We start from the raw sequence: 26,577 nt of genomic DNA, 5'->3' as shown, positions 1-26,577 counted from the left end.
TACTACCATAGACTACAACAATAGCTCTGGAAAGTGCAAACTTAGCTGTTCATCTTAGAGAGGTGCCAAATATGAACTTTCATGACAATTTAACATCAACATCAATTTTTGCTGATGATTGACTTGGCAGAATAAAGCCAAGATATAAGATAATAAGACTGTAATTTTTCTTGGAATGTAAAATAATGAGTGGTCAGCATAGCAACAGCTAATTGCTGTTGGTTATTATGAAGCGATTCCTCACCTAATTGCCAACTACTCCTAGTTTTGCTATGATAATTTTTAGAGTAATCTGATGATTTTTTACACACTGAAAGCAGAATAAAGATTTGCACTCAATTTCTCAGTATTTTTCCTGCTCGCTCCATCTTTGCTAAGATCCATACATAAAAATTTTGTTCAGAAACACACTCCACTGGTAATGTGATATAAATTGGTTGTAACTATAAGGTAGGACTGAATTGTGGTTTAATTCTAAGTTAAGGGATATAATTTTCACTGATTTCAGTTGGCTTTAGTTCAGTCAGTAACACTAAAGTTTGAAATCTGAGTATAGATAATTAGTAGCAGTTGTAAAATTGTGTACCTACTTAGCAATAATTTAAATGTTATTTACATAGGACTTTATCAAAGAGATTTATCTCTGGGTGATAACATAATAAAGGTACTAACTGTATATTAAGTAGTCATATAATTCATATAGCTTATAAATCAATGTAGTGATGCTGGAACTGGAAATAAACTTATGACATAAGTGATATTTCACCTAAAGTATAGAATATTTTATAAGCCAACTTCCTTATATTGACTCATGATCATAAAGGCAGTGGAGTTAGAGTGAGGCTGAATGTGCCTGTAGAATTTGAATGACAACACAGATGACGGTTTAGGTAATTTAAAAATTGAGATATCGTGGAAGAAAGAAAGGAAATAAAGAAAGGTAAGGAAGGGAGGAAGGGAGGAAGGGAGGAAGGGAGGGAGAGAGGAAGGGAGGGAGGAAGGGAGGGAGGAAGGGAGGAAGGGAGGGAGGAAGGGAGGAAGAGAGGGAGGAAGGGAGGGAGGAAAACTAAAAGTGTCTGGAAAAGCAGAAAATCTGTAAATTTTTAATTGTGCTAAATAGATCACAAATTGTTACCGTATTATCTTGTTACTGTTATCGCCCAGCACTAACAACTCAGCACTTTCGCAGTGAAAAAAGAAGAAAAATAGCAAGCAGCAGTAAAAAGGAAGTACTAGGCTGTGTGTGTGCAGGAAGCTCTGGAGATTCTCAGTTTTGCTAATTTCACCTACTGATGACATGACATGTGAAAACACACCATCACAAGGAGGTCCAGTATAGCATATGGGGAAAAACAGCTGACCTTGAGAAAAACAGTATTAAATACGGCATGAAATTCAACAATGCAATTTGTAAAGTGATACATTTAGACAGTAGCGGGAGTTCTTGTTACTAATAAGAATCTCAACATAGGAAAACATGGGGGAGGAGGAGAACCAGACCATGTCTGACAGTCTCAGAGGGCTGTAAACTGACGGAAAGACAGGTGTGTACTGAAGCTCTAACCATGCTAGAGCAACTCCTAGTAAAGATAATGAAGCATTAATGTCTTTGCAAAAAGTCCTGGGGACAGTTCTTGTAGGATAAGTGCATGAGATGTTGGTTTAAGACAAAATAATTTTAGATGAAACATAAATGAGCATAAAAAGCTAATGCAACAATCAAAGGGGGACAAGAGACTAGATTATTGTGGTTTAACTTAAAAAACTAACAGGAAAGGGATAGCAGTGCAGGCAAATTTTGCCAATAGAAAGAAACTCCCTAAAGAACAAAGAAACAAAGCAATCAATTTTACTAGAAGAACCAGATTATCGCAACAGTACACTAATACAGCTAGCTTGGAAAACCAAATTAATTTGGCTGGATGGCCAGGTACAAAGAGTGGTGGTGAAACTGGCAGCCAGTCACAAGTGGGGCTCCCTAGGGCTCAGTACTGGGCCCAGTTCCATTTAAGATCTTAACCAAGCATCTGAATGAAGAGCTCAAATGTGCCCTCAGTCAGTTTGCAGATGACACCAAGCTAGGCCAGACTACTGATCTGCTGAGGGTCAGGAAGGCTCTCAGAGGAACTTGGACAGGCTGGATCAATGGGCCAAGGGCAACTTGATGAGGTTCAACAAGGCAAAGTGCCAAGTCCTGCCCTTGGGTCACAACAATCCCATACAATGTTCCAGGCTGTGGCCCAGTGGAAAAGGACCTGGGGGTGCTGGTTGGCAGCCATCTGAACATGATCTAGCATGTGCCCAAGTGGCCAGGGAGGGCAATGGCATCCTGGCCTGCATCAGAAATAGTGCAGCCAGGACCAGGTGAGGGAGTGGCCCCCTGTACCTGGCACTGGAGAGGTCACAGCTTGAATCCTGTGTCCAGTTTTGGGCCCCTCACTACAAGAAAAACATTGAGGTGCTGGAGCATATCCAGAGAAGGGCAACAAAGCCGCTGAACGGTCTGGACCACAAGTCTGATGAGAAACAGTTGAGCGAGCTGAGTGTGTTTATTCTGGAGAAAAGGAGGCTGAAGGTAGAACTTATCACTCTTCAAGTCCCTGAAGGCAGTCTGTAGCCACGTGGGGGTCAGTCTCTTCTCCAAGGTAACAAGTGACAAGAGAAGATGAAATCGCCTCAAGTTGCATCAGGGGATGTTCAAATTTGCTGTTAGAAAAATATTCCTCATCATAAGGGTTATCCAGTACTGGAAAAGGCTACTCAGGGAAGTGGCTGTGTTACCATCCCTGGCTGTATTTAAAAGATGTGTTGCTTAAGGGACATGGTTTAGTGGGGGATTTGGCAGTGTTAAGTTAACAACTGGTCTCAATGATCTTAAGGGTCTTTTCCAGTGTAAATGATTCTATCATTTTATGAAAAGTCAAGAATGGGTTTCTGAGATAGTCATTCAGTGAAACTATGAAGCAAAATATTACACCTATTTTTAAAACAGATTTCAATTAATTTTGCGTAAGAGTTAAAAGGCATGATTGCCTGTAGCAGCAGTGCTGGAGTTGGGGAGTTCATATATGGTACCAATAACAAAACCCTGATCATCCAATCAAAGGAGCTAATCACACTGGAAAATACCAGTTGAGCAACTGGGAGAAGAATATTTTGTTTCTAAAAAATATTTATCAAGGAGACAGATCAAAGTACACTGTAGCTCAGAGCTCTTATTTTATGATCACCTGAAATGTGCTTGCAGTCTACCTAACTGTTTAAAAGAATATGACCAACTTAACCTGAAACAAGTGACTGACTGGAACAAAACTTAGTAGTATCTTATTATTTGGAACACAGACAAATTTTAGAAACAACAATATTACTCAGTTGCATGGAATTTCAAAGTAAACTTTAAAATCTGTTGTTATTTTAAAAAGGATTTTGTTATTTCAGCTACTAATCTATCAAGAGATTGCTAGTTATGAATCTGAGGTTTAAAAAATCATTTTTTCCAATGGCGGGATGCAGAATATACTTTATTTGTATTGACTTTCATGTCAGGAAACCATATTGATGAAAAGTTTCTTTAGTTAACAACAGTATTTGAAATTGAATAATAAATTATAAGGAAAAAGAAAACAGCTTAAAATCTTTTTATAGAAAATAGTTAATGAATATAGCACAGTATAAATCTCACTGTTCTCCAACAGCACTTACATTTATGACCTGTTGAGCTGGCAACTCACCAGCAGGTTTATGTATGTAACTTGTAACATATCTATAGATGCACCACTACCCTCACAAACGGAAGGACAAAGAGAATATCCTTAATTGATTGAATGGGTTTTATGCTACTAAATTGGAGCCAATCTTGCACAGAATATGCACCAAGAAGTACCTTTTGATACATTCTATTTAACTGTGACACAGCAGGTAAGAGCCTTCCCTCCTGGTATGTTCCTATAAAATGTGCAGTGGGTGTGCTGGCTCTGTGAACCCTTGCAGACATGCCAGCTGAAGGCACCATGGTAACCACGCTGGAGAGTGGCTCTGACATTTGGGAAAAGGCAGCTGGGAGAGACTGCAAGATAGTCATGGAAACACTCAGCCAGCTTTTTCTCCATTAGTTACTCGGGAGGAAAGTTTTTCCTGGAAACACAGGAGATAAAGTGGCAAACTGACAGTTATTTCATGGGGCTATTAAGAATGTCAGGGAGAAGAAGGAAACAAAACCAACCATGATTTTTTGATAGTGGGAAAAAGGAGAATTTTGTAATGCAAAAGGGAAACAAGTTGTGGCTGTACTATAAGAGAAGAACTAAAGCAATATGACAAAAAGTGTAAAATGGAAAGGATAGGAAGATTTCTTTTGAGAATGGGATGAAGTGAGGGGACACAGGAAGTCATCCAGAAAAGCTCTTCTTAGCACATGCTCCACAGCTTCTCTAAGGAAAAAATAAATGATTTCAAAGGGAATTTCAGATGTGTGATCAAGCCACTGCAACAGATTATCATCAGTTACTTTCACACAGAGGAGAACAAGTACTGTGCTCATTTTGATCAAATACACATCACATTAGGACTGGCAGGTGTACAGATCTCATCTTGGTGGCTAAATGTGTTGGTAAATATTAGCTATGGTAATGTACTGAATCTGTGTAAAGTGGGTACTTACAGCTGAAAAAAATGAATGCTTTCTTTTTTAAAAGTATGTTCCTGTTCCTTAAGAATGTATATTACATATTGTCTCTATTGCCTGTTTGTGGTGGTCACTTTCCATCTGTTTTGGATACTTGGAAAGCAAGTGCGATACAGATTAAACAATTCATGTGCTAGTGTTCCTCTGTTCACACACACCACAGCCCTACTGTGAAGCTAATTTTCAAGAAATTACATTTGAATAATAATAATAAAAAACCTTTTAGCTTGTAATTTTTCACTGATTAGAACTCCAACCATAAATATTTGCTTTCCTGAAAAACAGCAGGAAAAATATAACAGAGATTGATCATATTGTGCTGTGTATATGCAAAGTGGTCAAAACATGTACAAGCAGGCAGAAAATCCACTCTGTACTGAAACAGGAAAATTTATTAATCATTGTCCCAGTATTTGTAAATACTCCAGCAACAATATTTTTTTTCAATTCTTCCCTTTCAGTTACTCATGCAGGGTAATAAAAAAATCGGGTATTTTTTTTTTCTGGGCTTGTTTATACCACTAACACAGTAAAAATAATTGCAATCAGTTTATAGCCATGCATTCAAGCCCTGAATTGGCTTGTTACACAGCTAAGGAAATATCAGAAGTTGGGAAACAAATTTCCAAGTCCTTAAATGTAAATGATTCTTTCCTTTTTCTAGCATTTAACACATTATCCCTCTCTTTGCTTTTACATTTTTAATACCTTAATTTTCGTAACTACCCTTTGAAAACATCTCTTGTTAACACAGTTTTCATCAGATAAAGTGCACTGACAGAGGAGACACTGATAGAGGGAAAGCAGCTTAGGTTTCAAATGCAGCTTCTATGATACAGGATGAAAGAAGACAAGTCAATTGTTTCTGTGGCTCCTAAAACAGGATCAATGCCAGGCAATATCAGATCAAGCCACAGTTTACTCTCATAAAGAAAGCTCTTGGAAGAGAGCAGAAAGAGGCCACCACAGCTTGTCTATGGAGTTTGTTGCTAGCACAACTGTTCAAGCATAGCAGGAACCAGCTAAATATGTATGACTCTCTGTATGCAGAGAGTCACAGCTTTAAAAAAAAAGGGCTTGTGTACTTTTCACAGCTGGAAGAGATGCTCAGAACTGAAATTCTGCACTTCTGGCATTTGAACGATTGAGGGAAGAGTTCAACTGATAAACCTAGTGTCAAATGCTGACTATTCGAAGACAGAAATGCTGATGGTTTTCCCTAGTTTCTCAAATTGAAAAGTTTTGGATTTTTTTTTTTTTTTTTTTTTTTTTTTTTTTTTTTATTGTGGGAAAAGAAGTTATAACAATCCACTGTCCTCTCCTGCTCAGGATCCTTCATTGTACCTTTTATCTTCCTTCTCTCATAGATTGTCACTTTGGGGGACTGCTTTAATGCTTATGGGTTAAAGAACATTGCACAGAAAATCTACCAGAAGGGTTTGATATCTATTGAATTAATGAGATACAGCACGATTAGAAATGGCTTCAAATTTATGAGTAAATTCCACAGAATTATATATTAGGTATTATCAAACTGTGCATACCGAAATGACTGGGGTTTGAATTCATCAGGAAAAAATCAAAACCTGTTATAAATACAGCAGAATAGCCTTTGAGAAAAAATGTCAGTAAGGAAGTCCAAAATGAATTGGATAGAGAAGATAATTAAATATGGCCTTCTGTAAATGTAAGCAGTGTGAGAAGTATTTGCTGGGCTCTAAACCTCAAAAACCCACAGATTAGTTTGATATGGAGGTGATGTAATAATCTGTAATAAATTACAATCAAAGTAACAATCTGTGCATTTGGCAAGCAAGCGGTCCCCAAGAATGTAACCTTCCTACTGCAGCACAGATTGATTGCACTTGTACATGAGAAATCAGTCAGTAGTATGTGCATAAGGATACTTCTATGATCATTTTGAAGGGCAAGAGCCTTAACCAGAAGCTGCAGTCTGCTGTGAGAGATTCAAAATTTGCTTTTTCCATTTGACTTTGGTATATTCCCAAAGATAGCACTCCTCAAAAAGCTTTCAGTTTCCAAATGAATTTACTTAATGGGAAGTTTCTACATCTTTCTGACCCCTGAACAGACCTTGGCATAACAGCAGTGCCACACTATGCAAATATCTCAGACTTCTGTACTTCAGAAGCCAACCTGGCATTTGAAAAATCTGGATGATGCTCAGAAGTTGCTGTGCACTTTGTGAAAATGTTTTTCTTTCTTTATAGCATTAGAGGGCTGAAATGGAGGAAGGAACAGTCTTATCTGAGTTTCTTCACAGGAACCTTTGGCAAATTGATCACTTTAATATTGATTGAAATAAAAATGCTACAATTTATCAGTGATGAGACAAATACGAATACCAACCATGCCATTCTTCACATCTACAAGCATCCAACTTTGAAAATTCCATGAATTTGGCATCCAATTCTCTTACTTCCTCCCCCAAAATCCCTTAAAAACTTTTCCACCCAGTTTACCCTGGAAATATTACTGAATGAAAGCTAAATAAATTCCACTTTGCTGCTAATAGCTTTCTACTGCCCAAAGATTAGCTTTCTTCATTGAAAAGAAAGCTTATTGTTAACAGCCTTCTGAACCATATCATTTTATATTAATTCAAAATCCACAAATACACTGAATAGACATCTTCGTTGTGTTGAATAACATGCTTTGTGCTGTTGATTCAGTACACTGAGATATCTTAAAAGACATTTTTTGATGGCCAGAAATGCCAGCATGTGGCTTTTCACTTAGGGACACCTCGTCCCTTTGATACAAACAAATGCCTAACTATGTGATTTCTGCTGTGGAATCATAAGCTTTCCAAAACCAATAACCATGCAATAGGCTTTTTAATTAGTGATCCTGTGAAGTTAGAGACGAAATACTGGAAGCACGTGTGGCTGTGTGATCTGGGGGTTATAAACACATGTAATGAGCTGTCATGCAAGAACAGGTATGACAGCCTCTGAAGCATAAGGTCTACTAAAAAAGAAAAGACTCCTGCAGAACTATTTTTATGAGCTAATAAAAGAAAGTATGTTATTTTCATTTCTTATGCTGCACCCTTTATTGAAGGAACCCACACAGCCCAAGAGCATATGCTTTTCTTTATTACCCACAACTGATACAGCACATCAGTTATGACTATACCTGGTGAACACAAAGCACAAAATTATGTATTTGGCAGGAGGTCATAAAAAGACAAGATCTTCTCATGAAGTTATGCTGATACTGCTATGGTAGTTACTTCATAAGAAAAAAGAATTTAGCTTAATTGGGTATGCATCATCTCCCCAGTAAACAGATTTATCAAGCCACTGAAAGCAGAAGGTTTCATCAACCCTTGGAGACGTTTCAGTCTGGTCTGGCAGAACTGTCCATTAAAGCAGTCAGTTCAGCAGGCAGTTCCTCAATCCTACTTCCAGCAGGCTCCTGCTGGTGCATCCCACTCTCACACACAGGCTGACTGTCAGGATTTGGCTCACAAAATGGCTTATCTATCATGTTGCACCCTGGGAGGTGATGGCCCAGACCCCTGCCCGTCCCTCCTGACTCCCTTTGCCCTGCTCCTGGAGCTGTCTCACAGGGAGCATGCACCATGCCCACGCTCACACAAACTCATCAGCACAGCCTCTCCTTCACCTTAGCTGCAGGGCAGGGAGCAGCACCTGCATGCCTGACCTTGTCCATGCTCCCAGCAGATGGCTGCTGAACAGAGAGACAGGGTGAGGATGAGGGGAAAGACTCAAATTTTCCACTTTACCTGGGCTGAACTGGTGGGTAGCAGAAGCAGCAGACGTTTTACAGAATAAGCAGAGTTAGCTACCAGTGTTAAAATCATTCTGTTGAGCCACAGCTGAGATAGTGTAGATCCTTGCTCATTTTTTAGGCTGAGCAAAAAGCAAAATGCACCCATGCATTGTTATGGATATATGCAACAACATGCTTTTCCATAAACTTCATGAGAAGTGACTTTGAAATGAAATCTCCTCACTATTGAAATATGATGTAACATTTGAAATTAAAATATTAGCTCTTGTTTGGGCAAGAAAGAAAATTGCATTTTCTCAGTACATCTGGAAACAAAGGACATTTTAATTTCTGAGCCAAACTACAGGCATGAACATTTGAAGCAATCACAGCACATTTATAAGACTTGGGGTGGCAAACCCAGTCTTTCAAATAACAACTGAAGTTTTGTCTGTGTAGCAAAAGAAACGGGAATGATAAACTAGGGGAATATCTCCAGGAGGCTGTTGAATCAGACACAAAAAGGTAACAATTCCATGTTTAACAAAATTAGTTCAATTAGTTCAACAGGGGAGTAAAACAAATAAATCATTGTATTTAGGCATTGTTACTGAAAGAAGTATTGGTGCAAGTGTCAGAAGAGCACCATCACTACACATTACTATCAAGAAACACCAGATATTAAAAATTATCTGGCAATATCTTAATTAATAATCCTGATGGCATGAGTTATGTGTGTATCAGCAGTGTGCCTTTGCAGTCAGAAAGACAAACATTGTCCTGGGCTACCTTAGCAGGAGTGGAGCCAGCAGGATGAGGGAAGCGATTCCTTCCCTCTACTGCACACCACTGAGGTGACATCGAGAATACTGGGTCTGGTTTTGATTTCCTCCTGAACCCAATATGACATGGATATTTACAAACTAAGGGCTGCTGAGTGTGGTCTGGGGGACAGAGTACATCATGTATGAGGAGACGCTGAGGCACCTGAGTTTGCAGAAGCTTAAGCTGAGAGGGAACTTAGTAAAGGCAATCTCCAGAGCAGTGCACAAGAAAAGGGTGAGAAGCAATGGCCACGAGTTGCAATAAGACATTGAAGCTGAATAAAAAAAGAGAAATGTTTTCAAAATAACAAAAAAACACATTGACCAAACTGCAGCATCTCCTTCTTTGGAGATTTTCAATACTTTTTCTTTTCAGTTTTGAAGATCATTCCGCTTTGAGTTGAGGCTGGAATCACATGATCTCCAAGGGCCCCTTCAAACCTAAATTATACTGTGATTCTATGATTCATGATGCTTTTCCCCAGAGAAAAAGGAAATATTATTCAGATTCTGCTTGCAAATAATAAAAATGTTCTTTGAATACCTGGAGACCAATCAGTTTATACCAAAATTACCCTTTCCTCAAGATCAGAGTTGCCAATATTTGTAAAGCAAATCTGTAACAGCGTGTCACATAATAAATGGCAGCGCAGACAAAGAACATCGATCTGACCATGATATTTATTTACATAGAATATTAAATCTTTTAAAATGTTTGAAACCCTTGGCTTTGCTAATTCCTTGAAGACTGTTTAGAATCTCTTGTTTTTAACAAATTTCAGCCGTAGTTTTTTTCCCCTAAAGCATATAACTTGTTTGTTGTGAGCAAGAACCAAAATCCCAAGAGTTATGCCTCTCAGAAAGACATTTTACTGGGGACATTAAAAAAAAAAATTGTGGTATCACTTTATCACTTGCAAGTTTTACATATGAACTTTTAGACTTAGACCTTTGATGGACTACTATCAACCAGCCATGTTAAAAAAAACCCCAAACATCAGAACCAGAAAACAACATTATATCATTCCTTTTGTCAAAAATAATTCAGATAAGCATAGCTTAAAAAAAATAAAAATAATCTTTCACCTCTATAACAGAAAGTAACTGAAGCTCATATTATTTGCTTTATACTTTGAAGTATTTTGTGAATGACTAAACTTAGTGGTGCAGTTAAATATTGTCTAATTGACCTTTGCTTATCAATTAGTATGTAACTGATTTAAGGAAATTGAATTTTCACAGTACATTGGGGTTTTTCTGCAAATGGTTGGATTCACTTTTTGCCGTATGACACCATTTGAAAATGTTCATTATATTTTAAAAATTTTCTTTGACTGCTTTAATGAAAAATATAATCAAAGGTTGTTAAAATAAAGTAATTTTTACAAATAGGCTAGCTTCAGCATCCCTTATTCCAGAAAACATTGGATGCATCTGTAACGAGAACTTGCACCTTCCAGTTCTTTAACATGGTATTTGTTTATGCAAATAAATGCAAAGTCAGGACACAAAAGATTAAATTAATGCATGCAAATGCAGGTTTTGTTCATTGCTTAAAGCAGAGCTCTTAGAAGTATTACAAAATCTTTCCAGTAGCATATATGACTTCATTATACGCTTATCCAAGAGTCAAAACCTGATGGTGACTCATTAATTTCCAGTATGTGAAATTTCTTTATTATGAAACTTAACCTTCAGAAATTGGATGATTTTAGCAGTTAAAACTCTCTAGCTCCATTTTACTTTCACCTCACAGTACCATCCCAGTAAAGGAGTATATTGACCCAATGTGGCTAGTGTATCTGAAATTTCTTATTTGATGTAGAGAATTACATTGCTCAGACTCAGGTTATTTTACAAGCCAGCTGGATTTCTCTTACCCATGGTGGAATAGACTCTATGGTTTCAGGATCCCCAGGCCCATTCAAAGCACTTCATTGGCACATTGAGTCTAATTTTTTACTTTCAATGAAATTTTTCACTTTCACTCTTTCAGTGAGAAGGTTATAAGACAGTAGAATATAACTGGTGTCTGAGGACAAAAAGGTACTGGCAAAGCAGAGTTCATCCATTCAGAAGTGTGCATGTTGGTCTGTGCCTTACAGCCATAAGCCTGTGCTAGGTACAGAACTTATACATACAGTACCTGATATTGCTTGCCTCAGGAATAAAATAATTTAATATAAATGAAATAATTTATTATAAATTAAGGAGATCAAAACCCATATGCTTCAGTCTCTAGACCTCTGTGCCTCCAAAGCAAAATGTTAAAATATATAAATTTTTTTCACATTCAGGAAGGCTGTCTTTTTATTAGTGAAAGCTGGGTTTGTGTATTCCACCTTACAGCATGAACCAATTACCTGGTATTTCAGCAAAGTATCCCATAATACTGAGCTTGCAAACAGTTGCTAGCCCAAAGCTCTGAGTGCCTGCCTCCGAGCTTACATGCAGCCTTGCCCAAAAGCTTTGAATATCAATTTTTGACCACACACAGCAGTCAGCTGTTTAAGAATGCTGGGGGCACATGGAGCTTGTGCAGCAGAGGCAGCAGGAGCAGGGTGGGATGCAGCTGGGGCAGGTGGCTGCAGGAGCAGCAGGATGCTAGCCTGGGCTCCTCTACAGGTCAGAATGGGGAGAAAGGCTTTGCCAACTGGGGAGTCACTAGGACAAAGTATATCAATTGAGATGACTACACACAGGTATCTCATAAGTTAAGGGAGAGAAACAACAGGTATGGATCATGCCAATTCTGTGCTATTATTCCATACAAAATATCCATCAGTGGTGAGCTATGGATGCTGCAGCAGCTGCACAGTGCATAGGTGCTCCGTGCAGCCTAGGGAAGAGCTATATCCTCTGATCTCCTAAACAAACCTCATTTGCTATCCTTTAAAGATTGCCCTCTGGTCACCAGCAATCCAGGAGGTTTATCCCTGCAGTCCTCTAACTACAATATTAAAAAATGGATCGACTTTGAACATGAAATACTGTATTGATTGATCTTATGCTTGAATTTTGCACTGCAATCTGTGTAAGTGGGAGTTTTCATTATAAATCTTATTTTGAAGGGTTTATGACTAGCCTGTTTCAATTCTCTCTAGGCTTAAAATTTGTTAGATATGTTTTCCACTAGAAGATAAAAACTGTCTTGAAAAATGAGAGAGTAAGAGAAATAAAAAGAATGGTGTAATTTTCCTTAGCTACAGGAATATATTTTGAATCAAATTTATGAAAAACTGAAATTTGACAGTCCTTATTTTTCAGTTTGGTATTTTTGAAACAGTAACTTGAGCAATTTAAATTCTAAGAGCCTACACACATCCATAAGAACTCACTTCCTACATTTGGGCAAAAGACATCTAGGACAAAATTACTTTTTTAGTATTACTGAAATCACATGACATATACACAAGAACATAGGAAGCTAATTGTGAATTTTCTGTTGTTCTTCTTTAATGAGGCAACGGTCATGAAGAATTTCAGGGTATATCTTACTGATGTAAATGAGAGAGACAAAGTGACTGAGTTTTTAGGAGAGTCAGGGTGGGACTTGGCAAGGATGCTCAAGTGCTCACAAGCACAGGGTAGAAGTTCATGTGCAGTATACAGATAAGTTCTTTCCCACATAATGTGCTGTGGCTTGTTTCAGCATTTCTGACTGCTATTCAGATTTGCTAGAACAATAACGTTGAGATTAACGAGCACCTAACAATTTACTGACCTAGCCTTCTTCAAATAAGTCAGGTCTCAGGTTGAGGTTTTAAGGTTGAAGACTTTCTCTTTCCAAAAGTAATAGATGTAATCTATTACTAAGTAGATTAAAATACGAATCTAAATAGATGAAAATACTCTCCTATTGTAAAGTTTCTGTATTTTTCAGATTCCATTTCCTACACTTTAGCAATTGTTTAGGCATATGGTAAGTGGTATACAGACACATGAGGCTCTTAAAATTGTAACAATGAACACAAAATATGAAAGTGAAATAAATTATTCAGTAGACAGTTTTGCTTACCAGTATATGACCAATCAATCTCTTCAACCAATTTCCTCTGTTGTCTATAGTATCCGTACACCAAATCTGCAAAATAGTAATAAAATAATTCACAATATTAAAACCAGAAGCCTAACAGGACCAGATGTAGAAACTTCCCATTAAGTAAATTCACTTGGAAACTGAAAGCTTTTTGAGGAGTGCTGTCTTTGGGAGATCATAATTTCAAGAGCTATAATATAAACCATCATTACTGTTCTAGAGAAGTACAATACAACTTATCTAAGAAATTTTTGCCCTCAAGCATGTTGAACGCATATATGGATTGCTTCCCTGAGAAAATGCCACAGAATTCAGCTCATACTCTGCAATAAATAATTTAATGAAACAGTTTCATAACATTCATTTCTTTATCTCTCATGCAGAAATTTAGTACTGGTTACAGGATGTTAAATCATAATTGCTATTTGCAAGTTTACATGTTTGTGTGTCTTACAGTGACTTTCTGCTACCTATCTGAAGCCCATGTTTTATTAACTTCACCAGACTTCTACCTCCTCCACGTGATGTGATTGTCCTTTAACATTTTTCTCTTCTACTTTCCTGCCAAAAAATACCAAACTATCCTTTGTAACAATTCACAACTTTCACTCCTGACTAAGATCAAATCTCACAGGTAAGTAAGGGCAGTGGAAAAGGATTTACATGCACTAAACTTGTCTTTGGACCACATTTCCAAGTCAATGTGCATTGTGCCTGCTCCTTCAATTAATTGTGGAAAAGAAAGCTGTGTAAGTTGTGATTCACAGCTGTTAGTTAATGTCTCCAGTTTCCTCCTTTATCCATTGTCCTCCTAATACTTACTTCCCGAAATCCGTTGAGCAGTCACATGCAAACTAAGCAGGGCATGGGCATGAGATCTTCTCACTACTTTTTAAATTTCACAGGGAGTTCTGATGAACAAGGAGTGATAGTTTCAATGAATAAGAAAAAAAATGGGCAAGGTTCATTTTGTTTTGTGTATTACACACTTATAGACCCAGTAAATCTTCCAGAAAGTTTTTAAAGACTCCAGGAGATGTCAGGAGTTGATGCACCTTCTTTCCTCTGTTATTTGCCAGCTGGGTGTCTACAACCCCTCCACAGCACACTCAGAGCCATGAACCTTCTTACATCTGCAGGGACTCTCAGTGGTTTGGGTCTTCTCTTTTCACTTTAAATATGTGGCAAATTTCATCTGGGAAATGACTAAAGATTCATAGCTAGCATGAGTGGTGGACGAAAGTGCTGTGTGAGTGTGAAGTCGAGCCATGCAGCAATTGTTCCTTTGAGCTACTGGTGTAAATTACCCTGGGAAACACAACCATGCATTCTACTGCTGTGTAAACTGTCAGGTTAAACAGCTAACAGTGTAGAGACCAGCTGGAAAGAAATTATTTTATTTTATAGTTTTATTTTATTTAAAGCTAACAAATCAACATCCCTTTGGCTTATGATACATGACAGCAGGTACTTCTGTTTAAATACTGTTTTTAAATTCCTTGCATTTAATTAATTGAAGATGGGAAGAACATCTTCACAAAAGAAAAAAAAAAGGGCAAAACTGATGTCAAGTTTGTGGTTTTATATGTAAATCTATTATACTGATTGAGCTTGATCAGCTTGATAATCTGTATAACTCCTGTGACACTGACTGACGTCTTCTGCCGGTGCCTAAAATAGTTAGAATTTTATTGGACGAGGTGCTGCTTTATGAAGCAAAAAATACTAAATATTCTTTTTTGTTTCCAGGAAGCGATTTAACATGTTTCTATAAATTGTTGATTTATTCACAGAACAGGGAAGCTTGGTTTTGGGACCATGTTTTAAACAGTTTTATGGTTATCCTTCTATGCCTATTAAGGAGACATGCAAGATATCATTAAATGCTTTTTCACCCCCTTTTATTACCCTCCTTCAAAGTCAAATGTTTCTGTCTGAGGCTGTAAGACTTGTTTCTTTTTATATTCTTTTGAAACAGTATGTGCCCCAGTGCCCAAGACCCATGAAATCAGAAATAATAGTGGCAAATGCTCCCCTGCTATTCATGGGTAGCAGGACTGACTGATTTGTGACTGACCCTGTCTCATGTTCAGTCACAAGGGCAAAGAGAGAACATGATCTCTGGTTAAAGCATAGTGCTAGGAGTAATAAGATCGTGTAGATACTTTTTCCTGTTAAAAAGTATAAATAACCAGATTTTCTTCTTTCTGACATGAGTCTGATATTCCTTTTGTACCTACTGGCCTCAGTTGAGTTTCTTTTGATTTAGTGCTGTGAATGAAACATTCTAATCCTCAATATGTTTATGCATATCTAAAGGTGAAAAATTATTATTTTTAATGATTAACAGAAAGAATTGTCTGTGAGGGAGATCCTGTTGATTTGACACTCTGTTCCAGAAAAAAGAGCCATTGAAGAGGAAATGGGACCTTAAACCTCTGAATTCTGTTGGGGAAATTCCTCTCAGAGATGCTGAGGCAACAAGCTCCAAGTATCCAGCAGAGATCCCTCTCCTAAGCCGTGGTATAAAGGGGCTTTCTGAGGACAGTGCTTGAGAGTCGGGGGATGCTGCACTCCATGTGCTGCTTTGTTACAAAGGATACAAGCTCAGGCATAATCTATGACTGACGTTTATACCAGGATACTGTCATTTTACCCTTTATGTCCTTTGTGCCACAGCAGTGTCAAGACACACCAACTGCCAGACTCAAGAGGAAAAAGGGACAACCTCTTTGTGGTTTTACCTCCACTCAACCTGAATTTGTGAGCTGCACCTGCAGTGGAGCTGGCATTTATGATATTCTGACACCCGAATGACTTATTTATGGGAACTGGGACACATTAAGTAATGTCATCATCAGTGAGATCTACATATAGGACACTGGTGTTCTGCATGTGCAGTTTGGGTAGACATTATGAACTATGCATTTAGATTACAAACATGATTTGGTCCTGGAATACACGGCCTATTCAATATTTTCCTCCTAAAATCTAATTTGACAGCAAAAAGGATAGATTTTAAAGTCATAAGCATTCATCTGGTATAAATGGATAATGGCAGTGCAGTATAGTCATGGAGATAAAGGCTTTGTTGGTATTAAATTCCAATTTACATGGGGAATATTCAAAGCCATGTTGTTAGGCCAAGGAAGTGCACAGGAACTCTTGGAATAGCAGCAAGGATCACTGAAAACTGCGATAATCTTCTCTTTGAGGAACATACATAGAGGTTCTTGTTTCAATCCAATTGTGTCTCATGAGAACTCAGCTATGCACACTGGTATTACTGACTGCAGAAGTGAGAAGCTATGAATATCAAAGAATTACACAGGTTTGAAAATTATTTTAAAATCTGTGAAGGAGAAATCCACAAACACTTCTTAAACACAGTGACAACATTTTTGGCTCACTAAGTCTATTGATGAAATTGGGAGGATTATACTTAGGAAATTCTCATTGCATATTTGCCCTCTTTTAATCCACTTGCCTTGCCAATTAGCATTGGTTATTAACAGGTTATCAGTCAAGTAGCTTATTTGTAGATTAAGACAAACATACCTTCACTGGAGAAGAATTAGGAATTGTAGAACAAACTTAAATGGTATGGTAATAGCAATGCTTATACAGGGTAGCTGAAAGAGAATCTGTGCATGGCTAGTGGCTAAGAAGTGGAACACCAGAAAAAAATTGCTGGAAAGAAGTCATAGAGAGGAAGACAAACTGCAAAAATGGCATAATAATAAATTTAAAAAAAAGAGATGTAATTAAAAAAAGAGATGTAATTAAAAAAAGAGATGCTAGGTGCTTTTCAAATATGAAAAGAATACAATTAAATGGATTATTGGATAGAGTTTCATTATACAGGTTCTGCTTCTGAGAACGTTAAACAGAGGTAAAACTGTGGAAAATCACATCAGATGATAAATAGATTGCTTCTTCCACAATTTTAATTTACTTATTTTAGCCTCTTTCATTGAAAGGAAGGTCACAGAATTCACTTCTATATCTTTCATCGAGCTTATGATGGCGTAGCTTCATTGCCTCAACTGAAATAACTCTAATTTATACTGACAGAGGAAATTAAAAGGTTCAGAACACAACCTGGTAACAGTATTGAAGTTTTAAAAGACAGTAGCTAACTATAAATCCCTTTAGCAGAATGATCTACATTTGCCTGAGTAAGGTCTCCCTCTTCTTATGAACGTAGTTCATTCTGTAATGCCATCTGTAAAATTCAACAACACAAAAATATTTTAAAAACCCACCTCTACGATTTCATATATTCTTTTTCCCTGAACATCAGTGTCTAAGTCTTCTATTAAGACCTGTCTGAGAACTCTCCCACCCTTACTGAAATTTAAAAATAATTTTTTTTACCCTCAGTTTCTTGTGTGTAGGCTTATTTCAGGCTTTGGTACATGATCGGATATATATAAAGAGAGTCAGTCCCCTCCATCACACTTGAGTGTAGGCTGCTCATCCCAATACATATTGACAAGTGAGACTTTTCCTGCACTAAATATAAAGCCAAAATAAAACTCTTCTTACAATTTGGCCATTGTTGTGTTTATTTACTAACACAAATTGTGGTTAAGTTAAAAAAATTAGAAGAAAAAGTAGAAGAAAAAGATTGACTGTTTTAATTTAAAAGTAGCTATTATTAAGCACCAGAGTATTCATAGGCACACTGCTTACTTCACCTGTCACAACTTTACAGTGAGTAGTGCCACGAATCAAAAATATAGTATCTATGGCATCAGCTAAGGTTTATAAATCACATTCAATCATGATTTTCAAATGCATTTTGTAAATGCAAAGGTAGCATGGACTCCAGTTTGAACAATTTAGGTTCTACTCCTCTGGAATTTTACATGCTGAGGTTTAGAGTAGCCCTGAAATTCCTAAGCAGACAGTGGAAACTGGGAGGAATACTCTAGGGTATGATTCAACATGGTTAAATGATGGGCTGTCACCTTCACTCTGACTACAGCCAAAGTAGTAGGAGATGTTAGATGTCTCCTTCCACTTGGGATCTTGTACACCCAAATGGTCTGATAAGAGTGCAGCCTCCCATGCAGCCATTTGCCAACAGCTGAAGCATGACCCATAGCAAACTTTAGGGCTTCTCTGGTCACCAACATAATATTCAAGTGTCAGCTCACCGAAACAAAGGTAACAAGACAGCTTTTAGATGGGAGAGTGGTATCTTTAAACAGGCACAGGTGAGTGAAATTAAGTGCCTGTGAAGCCCTTGGGCTAAACACAAAGATTTATCAGTAATTTAAGGACCTGCAGAATGAGATAGCCTTGCAAAACTACAGGACTAGTTTGCTGCTGAAGCACCTAAAAACGTGTCCAAAGCCAACACCAGGAGGGACTAAGGAAGACTGTAATTCCCCAAAAATGTTACACCATTGCCCATGTATGAACTGAGGCAAGGTGGTGTTTATGACAGAAATTGGAACTGATATTGAAAAAAAAGCAGATACCAAGGAGTGATTCCTATATATTTATATATATAAATATATATATAAATATAAATATATATATATATATATAACTCTGTTGCTACTCAGATTCTTTTCCCCATACCCAGAGAGTCTTTTAATGCAACACATATAAATTCATGCAATCAAATAAAAAGTAAATCCAGACCAGACATGAACAAACAAGAAATTAATCAAGTCAGGGAAACTGTAGGCATTTGATTTCAAAATTAATTTATTTTTCTTACAGCAGTACCAGAGAAGTAAAAGAGATAAAAACAACTGAACTTTGTTTAAACATAAGTCGTAAAGGTAACATAATTTTATTTGCATAATCGTCTTCAACATTCTAGGTATTCCAATAATGCAAATGATCCCAATTTCTAGCAAAATCATGTGTCAAGTACTGTAATAAATATAATTAGGAATGAGGAATATGAGCATTGCTTCTTATATTTCACACCCAAGTGTAAAAACATTCACAATTCCATTTTCAGCAAACAAGAAACATTGTGATAAAAGTGCAGTGGGAAAAAAAAAAAAAATTAACTCCTATATCCAAAATCCCAGAGTTCACATTTAACTGGTTTTTGGAATTGTAGGTTTTTTTTTTTTTTTAATTACTGTTTCTTCAACGCCTCCCTGTCTTTTAATATTAGCAACTACCAACCAGTAAAGTTCTAAATCTTTGGTAATATTTATCTGAAACTCTTGAGAGTAAACCTTATGCAAGCTGCCTCAAAGGAGCATTTACTGAAATAAATGCTTGTTTAGCACAGTAGTGATTGTGAAGTCAAGTTGTTAGAAACTTTATCTTTTGCAAAATATTTCAGTGGCTGAAATCATCTTGGGGACCTAAATGAACAACCTTAGACTGGATCCTTTGAAGATGTTGGTGGAGGGGGTATTGAGGGAACGATATTCCTTACAGGAGGAAGTCTTTAATTATTATATATTTTCCTTTCCCATTTATTTGATGCTGGAATTGCAAATTCTAATCAATCATTATCCTTTCAGTTATATTACAGTCTTAATGAAATTATTTTTCAATAACCCTGTGGAAGAGAGAGGTTGCTCTGGATGATTTTCTTATAAGTATTCAAATAAGTCTAGGGATTATGCCACATACCTTTTATAAAACAACACCAACATCATTCTACTCCCTTGAGGAAACTACACAACACAACATCAAGACTGAAAAATTCCAAAGCTCATCATGAAAACCCAGTAGAAACTGCATATCTCTAAAAATATGTCTCTATTTCATAACAAATATATGAACATAATGAAAACATAAGAAATAAAAACATGTAAACCAATATACACCCTACCATTTTTTGACAAATCCTAAAAATTATATTATATATGCACATAAGTATGTCCACATAAATGTTCATCTATAAGGATTTGTCAAAAAGGGGCATATAAACACCCCACACACATATTGTTCTCCCTTATGATAACATTATGTTTTAAATCTCATGTTTACTCTTTACCTTTAGCCATTTCCTTATTGCAACTCATCACAGAAACATATCATTTGTAAAAGAAAACAGTCTCTCATGATTCATAGAGACAACAGAGAAAAATGTGACAAACATTGGCGCATCAGAAACACAAACCAAAGTCAAAACAAAGACATGTAATTATGGGTTTGTGTTATTATTTTTTAATAATTACTGCTGCAATTTATTTTTACTAGACTGCAGCAGTATTATTAATATAGTGGCATAAGGGAGATCGCAGAGAAAATAATCAGAATAATGCAATTACTTTAAAATTCATTCATGATACTGTATTTAACAATACACTGAGTTGATACATAACCTATGCTGTCTTTTATCCTTCAGGTCCTCAGTTCCCCTCGCCATGAGCACAGAGCAGTACCTTCCCTCTGCCCCTGCAGATGCCTTGTCCTTGCCTTTTGTGTGCTTTTAAGGAGCAATTGCCCCATAGATTCACCTCTCTCCGGTCAGAGGAAGAAGAATCTGTCTCCTGATATTCATGGAGTTTTCAAGCCAGTAGGATGCAGTGACAAGGAGACTGAGAGTCAGCAATAGCTTACATGGAGCTTAACACTACAAATGTGTCTTTTAACCTATTCTGAAAATGTTTAATTTTTAAAGGATGCCTGAAAGAGAATTAATTTTTAAAATTAGAAATATGTGTTAGATATGAAAAATACTCCAGGCTGCTCCCTGCTATCCAGACTAAGAAATTTTTAGCAAACTCTAAAGCAGAATTTTAAGCATTCAGGAGACTTTCAGGGAAAGAAGTGAAGTATCTGTAAAGTCAGGCATTTACTTCTCTGTATTTTCAGAACTTGGGTAATTTTGGACTTGGGTGTCTGTCTTTTGCCTAAATGTCACTTTTCAGTCTGACTCCTGCTGTATAAAATCACAAAATCCTTTGGAAACTTGTTGAATAAGCCAAACCATACCTGTTGACTCTAAGTACAGTCCCAATACTATCTCTAAGTGAGATTTCACCACAATATATTTGAAATGTATATTGAATTTAACCTCTGTGGTACAATCTAAACCAGGAAATTACTGGAAAAAAAGAAGTACGTGTCACATAGATCAGAAAAACAAATAATAGTGCACTCAGACAGAATTTTTCCAGATCTTGGAGCTTTGCTCAGAGTTGGCAGCAGTTGGAAGGGGCTGACTGTTTGATGAGGGTCTGGTGCTGTTGGGTGGGACTGAGATTCCCATAATCCTCATCCAGATTTTACAGCTACCAAGGACACAGAGTCCCAAGTTTAATTAGTATGGCCTCTGCTTTTGGTGGGATATCATTCTATCATTTCCCTTCAGCTATTCAGAAGTTCATTCCAAAAATTTTAAAGTCAATATGGACAGATTAAATGACATTGTTTTAGTTTCTATTATTACTTTGGGAAGTCCCATAAAATAAAAGAGCACTAAAAAAACAGGGATGACTTGAAGTTCCAGAAGATGGTCTGGGCTTTCCTTTCTGTTTCGTCAACTCCTGCACCATGCAGATAGGATGCTGCACCACTGCTGTATTTTCATACAATCCAGGCACTGAGAGCTCACACTAGACTTCTGCTGACCAGCATGTTTTACTCGTGTCTTAAAAAGCAAATGCTCAGTATCTGGTTCCTTACTCCATCAAACATACACAAATATGGTGTATTGTCCTACAGAACAATATTTTTATTTTCACAGATTGCTGAAAACAACATGGTGCACTGATTGCTCCTGGATGTGATTGTTTATTGTAGCTAACTACAGCAATATTGACACTTGATTTTTTCTTTTCTCATACAGATTTAATTAAAAAAGGGGGAGGGGGGGAGGATAGCAAATAAAAAAAGGTCAGGCAGGCCAATTTAAAAACTATTTTCTTCACATTTGCTTTCTTGACTTCATTTTTAATTCTCTTCAGTAACTTGTTATCTACTCTGTAGTGACCATTTGATATCATTTTAGGGTCAAAGTCTGTATCATGGTTTATGTATGCCCAAGACAGTACCATGAAGGAAATAAGAATCTCATCCTGTAGCAATCACTTACAAAACAGGAAATTCAAAGACAATTCTGGAATTCAGACACTAATAATATTTGGAAGTAGAGAGATGTTTTGATCAGATATTTTGCACGATCTATATAGTCAATATATCTTGCTCATTTCTATTTAATCAATATGCTCTTCATCTTGGAGTGGGATGGTAAATCTTACTGGGAAGCAATATAAGGCCTATGTGAATGCAGACAGCACAAAACCACTATACAGTGGCATACAACCATCACTTACCCATCCTCCTAATGTCTACTTTATGCACATTTTACATTACAGCAATAGCAGACAATGCAGGTATGTGATTTCCGAAAAACAAACCCACAACATTATATTGTTAATTCATATTCTTTCAGTTCTACTGCCAGCCAATTCTGTCAGGAGACATAAACTGAGTTAAGCAAGATTTGACCCATAATGTGGAAATAACAGCCCCATAAGATGATAGAAACATGGTTTGAAAAATCACTGTAAACACGAAATTTCACCTTCTTGCAGTAACCATTTCCCCATATAATCCAATCTTTCACTAAGGCAGTAAAAAGCATTTTCACAGGTCTCAGGTGGTGGTAGCACTCCATGAAAAGCCTTAATTTGTGCACTGAACCACAAAATGGAGGCTCTGACCTCTTGTTACTTGCAATCCTACACTGAGTGTGTAACACAGTTTGAACTCAGAATCCTATTGCAGAACTCCTCCTAGGCTCCCATTAGTTCAATACAACTGAAAGTTCATACTTGTGGCAGTCAGCTGTCAACACTCAATAACCAACTGCAAATTGACTGTGGCTTTCTAATAGTGGAAATTAAATCTTTGAAACTAAAATCTGGAAGCCTGGGAATGTCACTGTGATTCATAGGAATTTTGTATTACAAACTAAACACTGAAACATTAAGAAGTTAAATACAATGTACCTAACTAGAAGAATATGCAATTACTTATGTAGCAGGATTGAATTGTTTTTATAGCCAATAAATAAATTAATTAATTGATCCATTAGTTAACAGCTACCAGAATCAGGAAAACATTATCTAAAAATGTATGGTAAGTTAGTAGCATGAGCATGCTTGAATCTTGCACTTAGGTTTCAATGCACTAAAGAGGCTTGTGAATTTACACCAGGGCAGATAAAGTCATTCCCTCATCGGGAATTCACCTGCCTAAACTCTTTGCTGGTTCAGATCTCAACTTCCAACAGAACTAAGAGCTTTTGGCTCTTCAGTAATGAAGAATTAGTACCAGAAGAGGATTTTAACACTAAACTCCCTCTGCAAGCCCCCCAAATCCTCAAAGCCCTTGATAAACACATCCTGTCCTTGGTTTAGGTGGAGAGCAATAAAACCATGGGTAAAGGCATTAATTAGCAGCTTGTGAAGCATGTCTGCCTGTCCCCCTCCCTCTTATGAATATTTATATAAAGGTTTTATGGCACGGGAAAAACTTCAATAGGCTGGATTCAGAGTGTCTGCTGCGAGTACTCCTTGGGCACATAATTAGGGCGCTTTGTCCTAGGGCCATTTAGACACTTCTGCCATTGTGCCAGGGAGGAAGCCTGACTTACATATCATGCCTAGCAATGCAGAGTTATGAATAGGGAACAGCCTGGAAGTTTACCTATAGCCTTAGAAGAACCTCTCTCTCTGCCTGTTTTCTTATAAAGGCTTCAATTTAAGGGTGTAGGCCCAAACAGACAAAATGAACAGAGTGCTAAAACTCACTTTTTGAGTGAGCAAGGAAGGTTTGAAATTCTAGGCACTGGAGACTATCTTGCGGAAAATAAAACTGCTGAGAGGAGAAGAACATGCAGCTGTCTCTAAAAGAACAAGTCTGAGCCCTAATAATAGATATACTGTATACATATATATGTATATATAATACATAGAACTATAAATATGTATTTGATATATAAATACGTATATATGTGGCTATGTCACAAAGGCTAGCAAAGAAAAGCAAATTGAATTCCTAAGTGGGAGCTGGATGAAATAATCAGCACAATGTAACAAACCAGTATGACATCAATGGCCACATTTAAAACGGGTAAATGGCCCAGTAGGACAAAGCTTAGAGTAACACTAAATCTGAAAATCTGAAAAGTACCTCTTGAACACAAATAAGTCAAAGCCTTTCTTCTAATATGCACATCAGACAGGTTGCCCAATGGACAGCAAATGAGTCATTAAAGAGTGATGATGGCACCATAATTCAAATTAACACTCAAGGGACAGCATGGGGGGCAAAATAGTACAATGACACCTACCTTTAGTAATTAAATGCACAAGCTTTATAAAGACTGCCCCAAAATAAAAATATTTCCAGTTTAAATAGCAATGTGACATTTCTTCAAAATGTCTACTAATTTTCCAGAAAGGGAAACAGTTGTAAGATCCAAGAGGATATGGCAAAATGTTGTGATGCACTGAAGTTTCATTTAATCAGATTGGGTAAGACTATTGTTTCAAAAATTCAAAGAGCTGTAAGAGGCAAAGAAAATGTGTCACAATGCCAAATGATAATTAGCTTTGACAGAAGTAGCAGCAAAAAGTAATTGAAAAAAGCACTGAATAAAACCCTTGCTTTTACTTAGTTTGGTTTCTAATTAACTTTATCAGTTGATAGCATAGACCAGGGCATTCCTGGACAGCAAAATAATGTTCTTCATTCAATGTATAGCTGGAATCCAAGCATAAATTTGGAAATGCTTGAGAAATGGTGAAGAAAAAATATCATTGCCCCTTAAAACAAATAATCAGTGTGGCTTCATCTGGAAAACTGCATTCTGTACTGAACTTGCCTTCTTGCAAACAACTAAGCACAATAACATGGGTAAGAGGGAGCACTGATGAAAGCGGCCATAGAAAAGTTCTAGACAAGGAGATGGAAAAAGTTAAGAATGCTTGTTTCAGAAAGAAAACAAATATAAAGAACAATGAATGTTGCTAAGATGATGACTGGAAATTTTTTTTCCCATCTCTTTGAAGAGCAAGAACACCTAGGGACATTAATGAGGAGGCTGAAAGTAAGAAAAGCAGTGAAGGGATTCACTTCATTCACATCTCTCTAGGCAATTATCACTGTAAGAAACTGCTCAGGATAATAGCTAAATGAAAACTGAAATAACTGTAAGGATATCAGGAATACTTGGTCTTATCACAATACATTTTGAAAGGTACCTAACATAGATGAGAAATATGAGAAAAGATTGGGGAGTATTTAACTTCTACCTACTGTATGATTTCATGCCCATTCTTCTGAAACATCTGCACTGGCCTCTGTAACACAATACTGAATTCAGGGATGACCCAGCACGGCCATTCCTACTACTTGCATACCACACATGAATGATCCATGGTGTTTGAAACAGTGGCAGCATTTTGCCTAGATAAAATACAAGTACTACTTAAAATAAATACGACTTACTGTTCTGTGATAGACAATTTACTTTTATATCCAGGTAAACAATGCAGTTAACTTTGAGAAGATTGCTGGCGAAAGTGATATGACTGACTCTTCCCTTGCTTCAATTCACAGGAGTATGTCCCCAGATGCTCTTTAGCAATGTGGCCCTTAGATCTCTGAAATTCCATCAGGGAAGCAGAACGTGACTGTGAAGTGATATACCTAATAAAAGGAAAAATCTCAGATTCATCAGCTGCAGCTACCTTATAGAACTGGGATCACATGATGCTTACTTTTGTGTTGCAATCTTTGTCCAAAGAGCAAATGCTGGTTTTAGGCAATACTGTCTTTCACTACTCTAGTAAGAGAATAGGGTAGAGCAGATTTTGGCCTAACCAACACTGCAGAGTACACTGTTTAGGTTGTGGACAAGAGCATTTTCAAATGCTCCAATTCTGTGATTCCTCACTGTGCAGTTCAATCCAATTCCTCTACAGAGTTTTATTTAAGTGACTATTATTGTTAATATTGCTTTTTCCCCTGAACAGTTTCCAGAAATTCTGCTTTATCCAATTGTGTTCGACATGGACAACCAAGAGAATAGCTTGATCTGGCCATTGATCCCTATTTCCTCTGTAAAAACATCTGAGATACTCCCTAACAGTATACCTCTGCCTATGCTCTTATCTTTTGTTGCAACTTTTAAGGAAATCCTTGCTGCTATTGTCTGCTCCCATGGAGAAAGAAAACTTAAATTTCCAGTAAAAATGCCAGCCATTACAATACTTAAGTGTTTTTCCTCTGCCTGGATGAGATTATGTTGTTGCTTACACCGTGAT

At 37.1% G+C, this 26,577-nt stretch overlaps 1 protein-coding gene across 4 annotated transcripts in view; it reads right to left on the bottom strand.

The window, feature by feature from the left end:
• Nucleotides 1-26,577, bottom strand: part of PTPRZ1 (protein tyrosine phosphatase receptor type Z1) — a 132,511-nt gene that overhangs the window by 78,413 nt on the left and 27,521 nt on the right. For all 4 annotated transcript variants that reach the window (XM_053943070.1, XM_053943073.1, XM_053943071.1 and 1 more), the window contains exon 2: nucleotides 13,286-13,351. In XM_053943070.1, coding sequence (XP_053799045.1) covers nucleotides 13,286-13,351 — 66 coding nt within the window. The remainder of the gene's footprint in view (nucleotides 1-13,285; nucleotides 13,352-26,577) is intronic.

The sequence above is a fragment of the Vidua chalybeata genome, chromosome 5 (genome assembly GCF_026979565.1).
Source record: "Vidua chalybeata isolate OUT-0048 chromosome 5, bVidCha1 merged haplotype, whole genome shotgun sequence".
NCBI lineage: Eukaryota > Metazoa > Chordata > Aves > Passeriformes > Viduidae > Vidua > Vidua chalybeata.
This window is presented reverse-complemented; position numbering and strand designations above follow the sequence as displayed.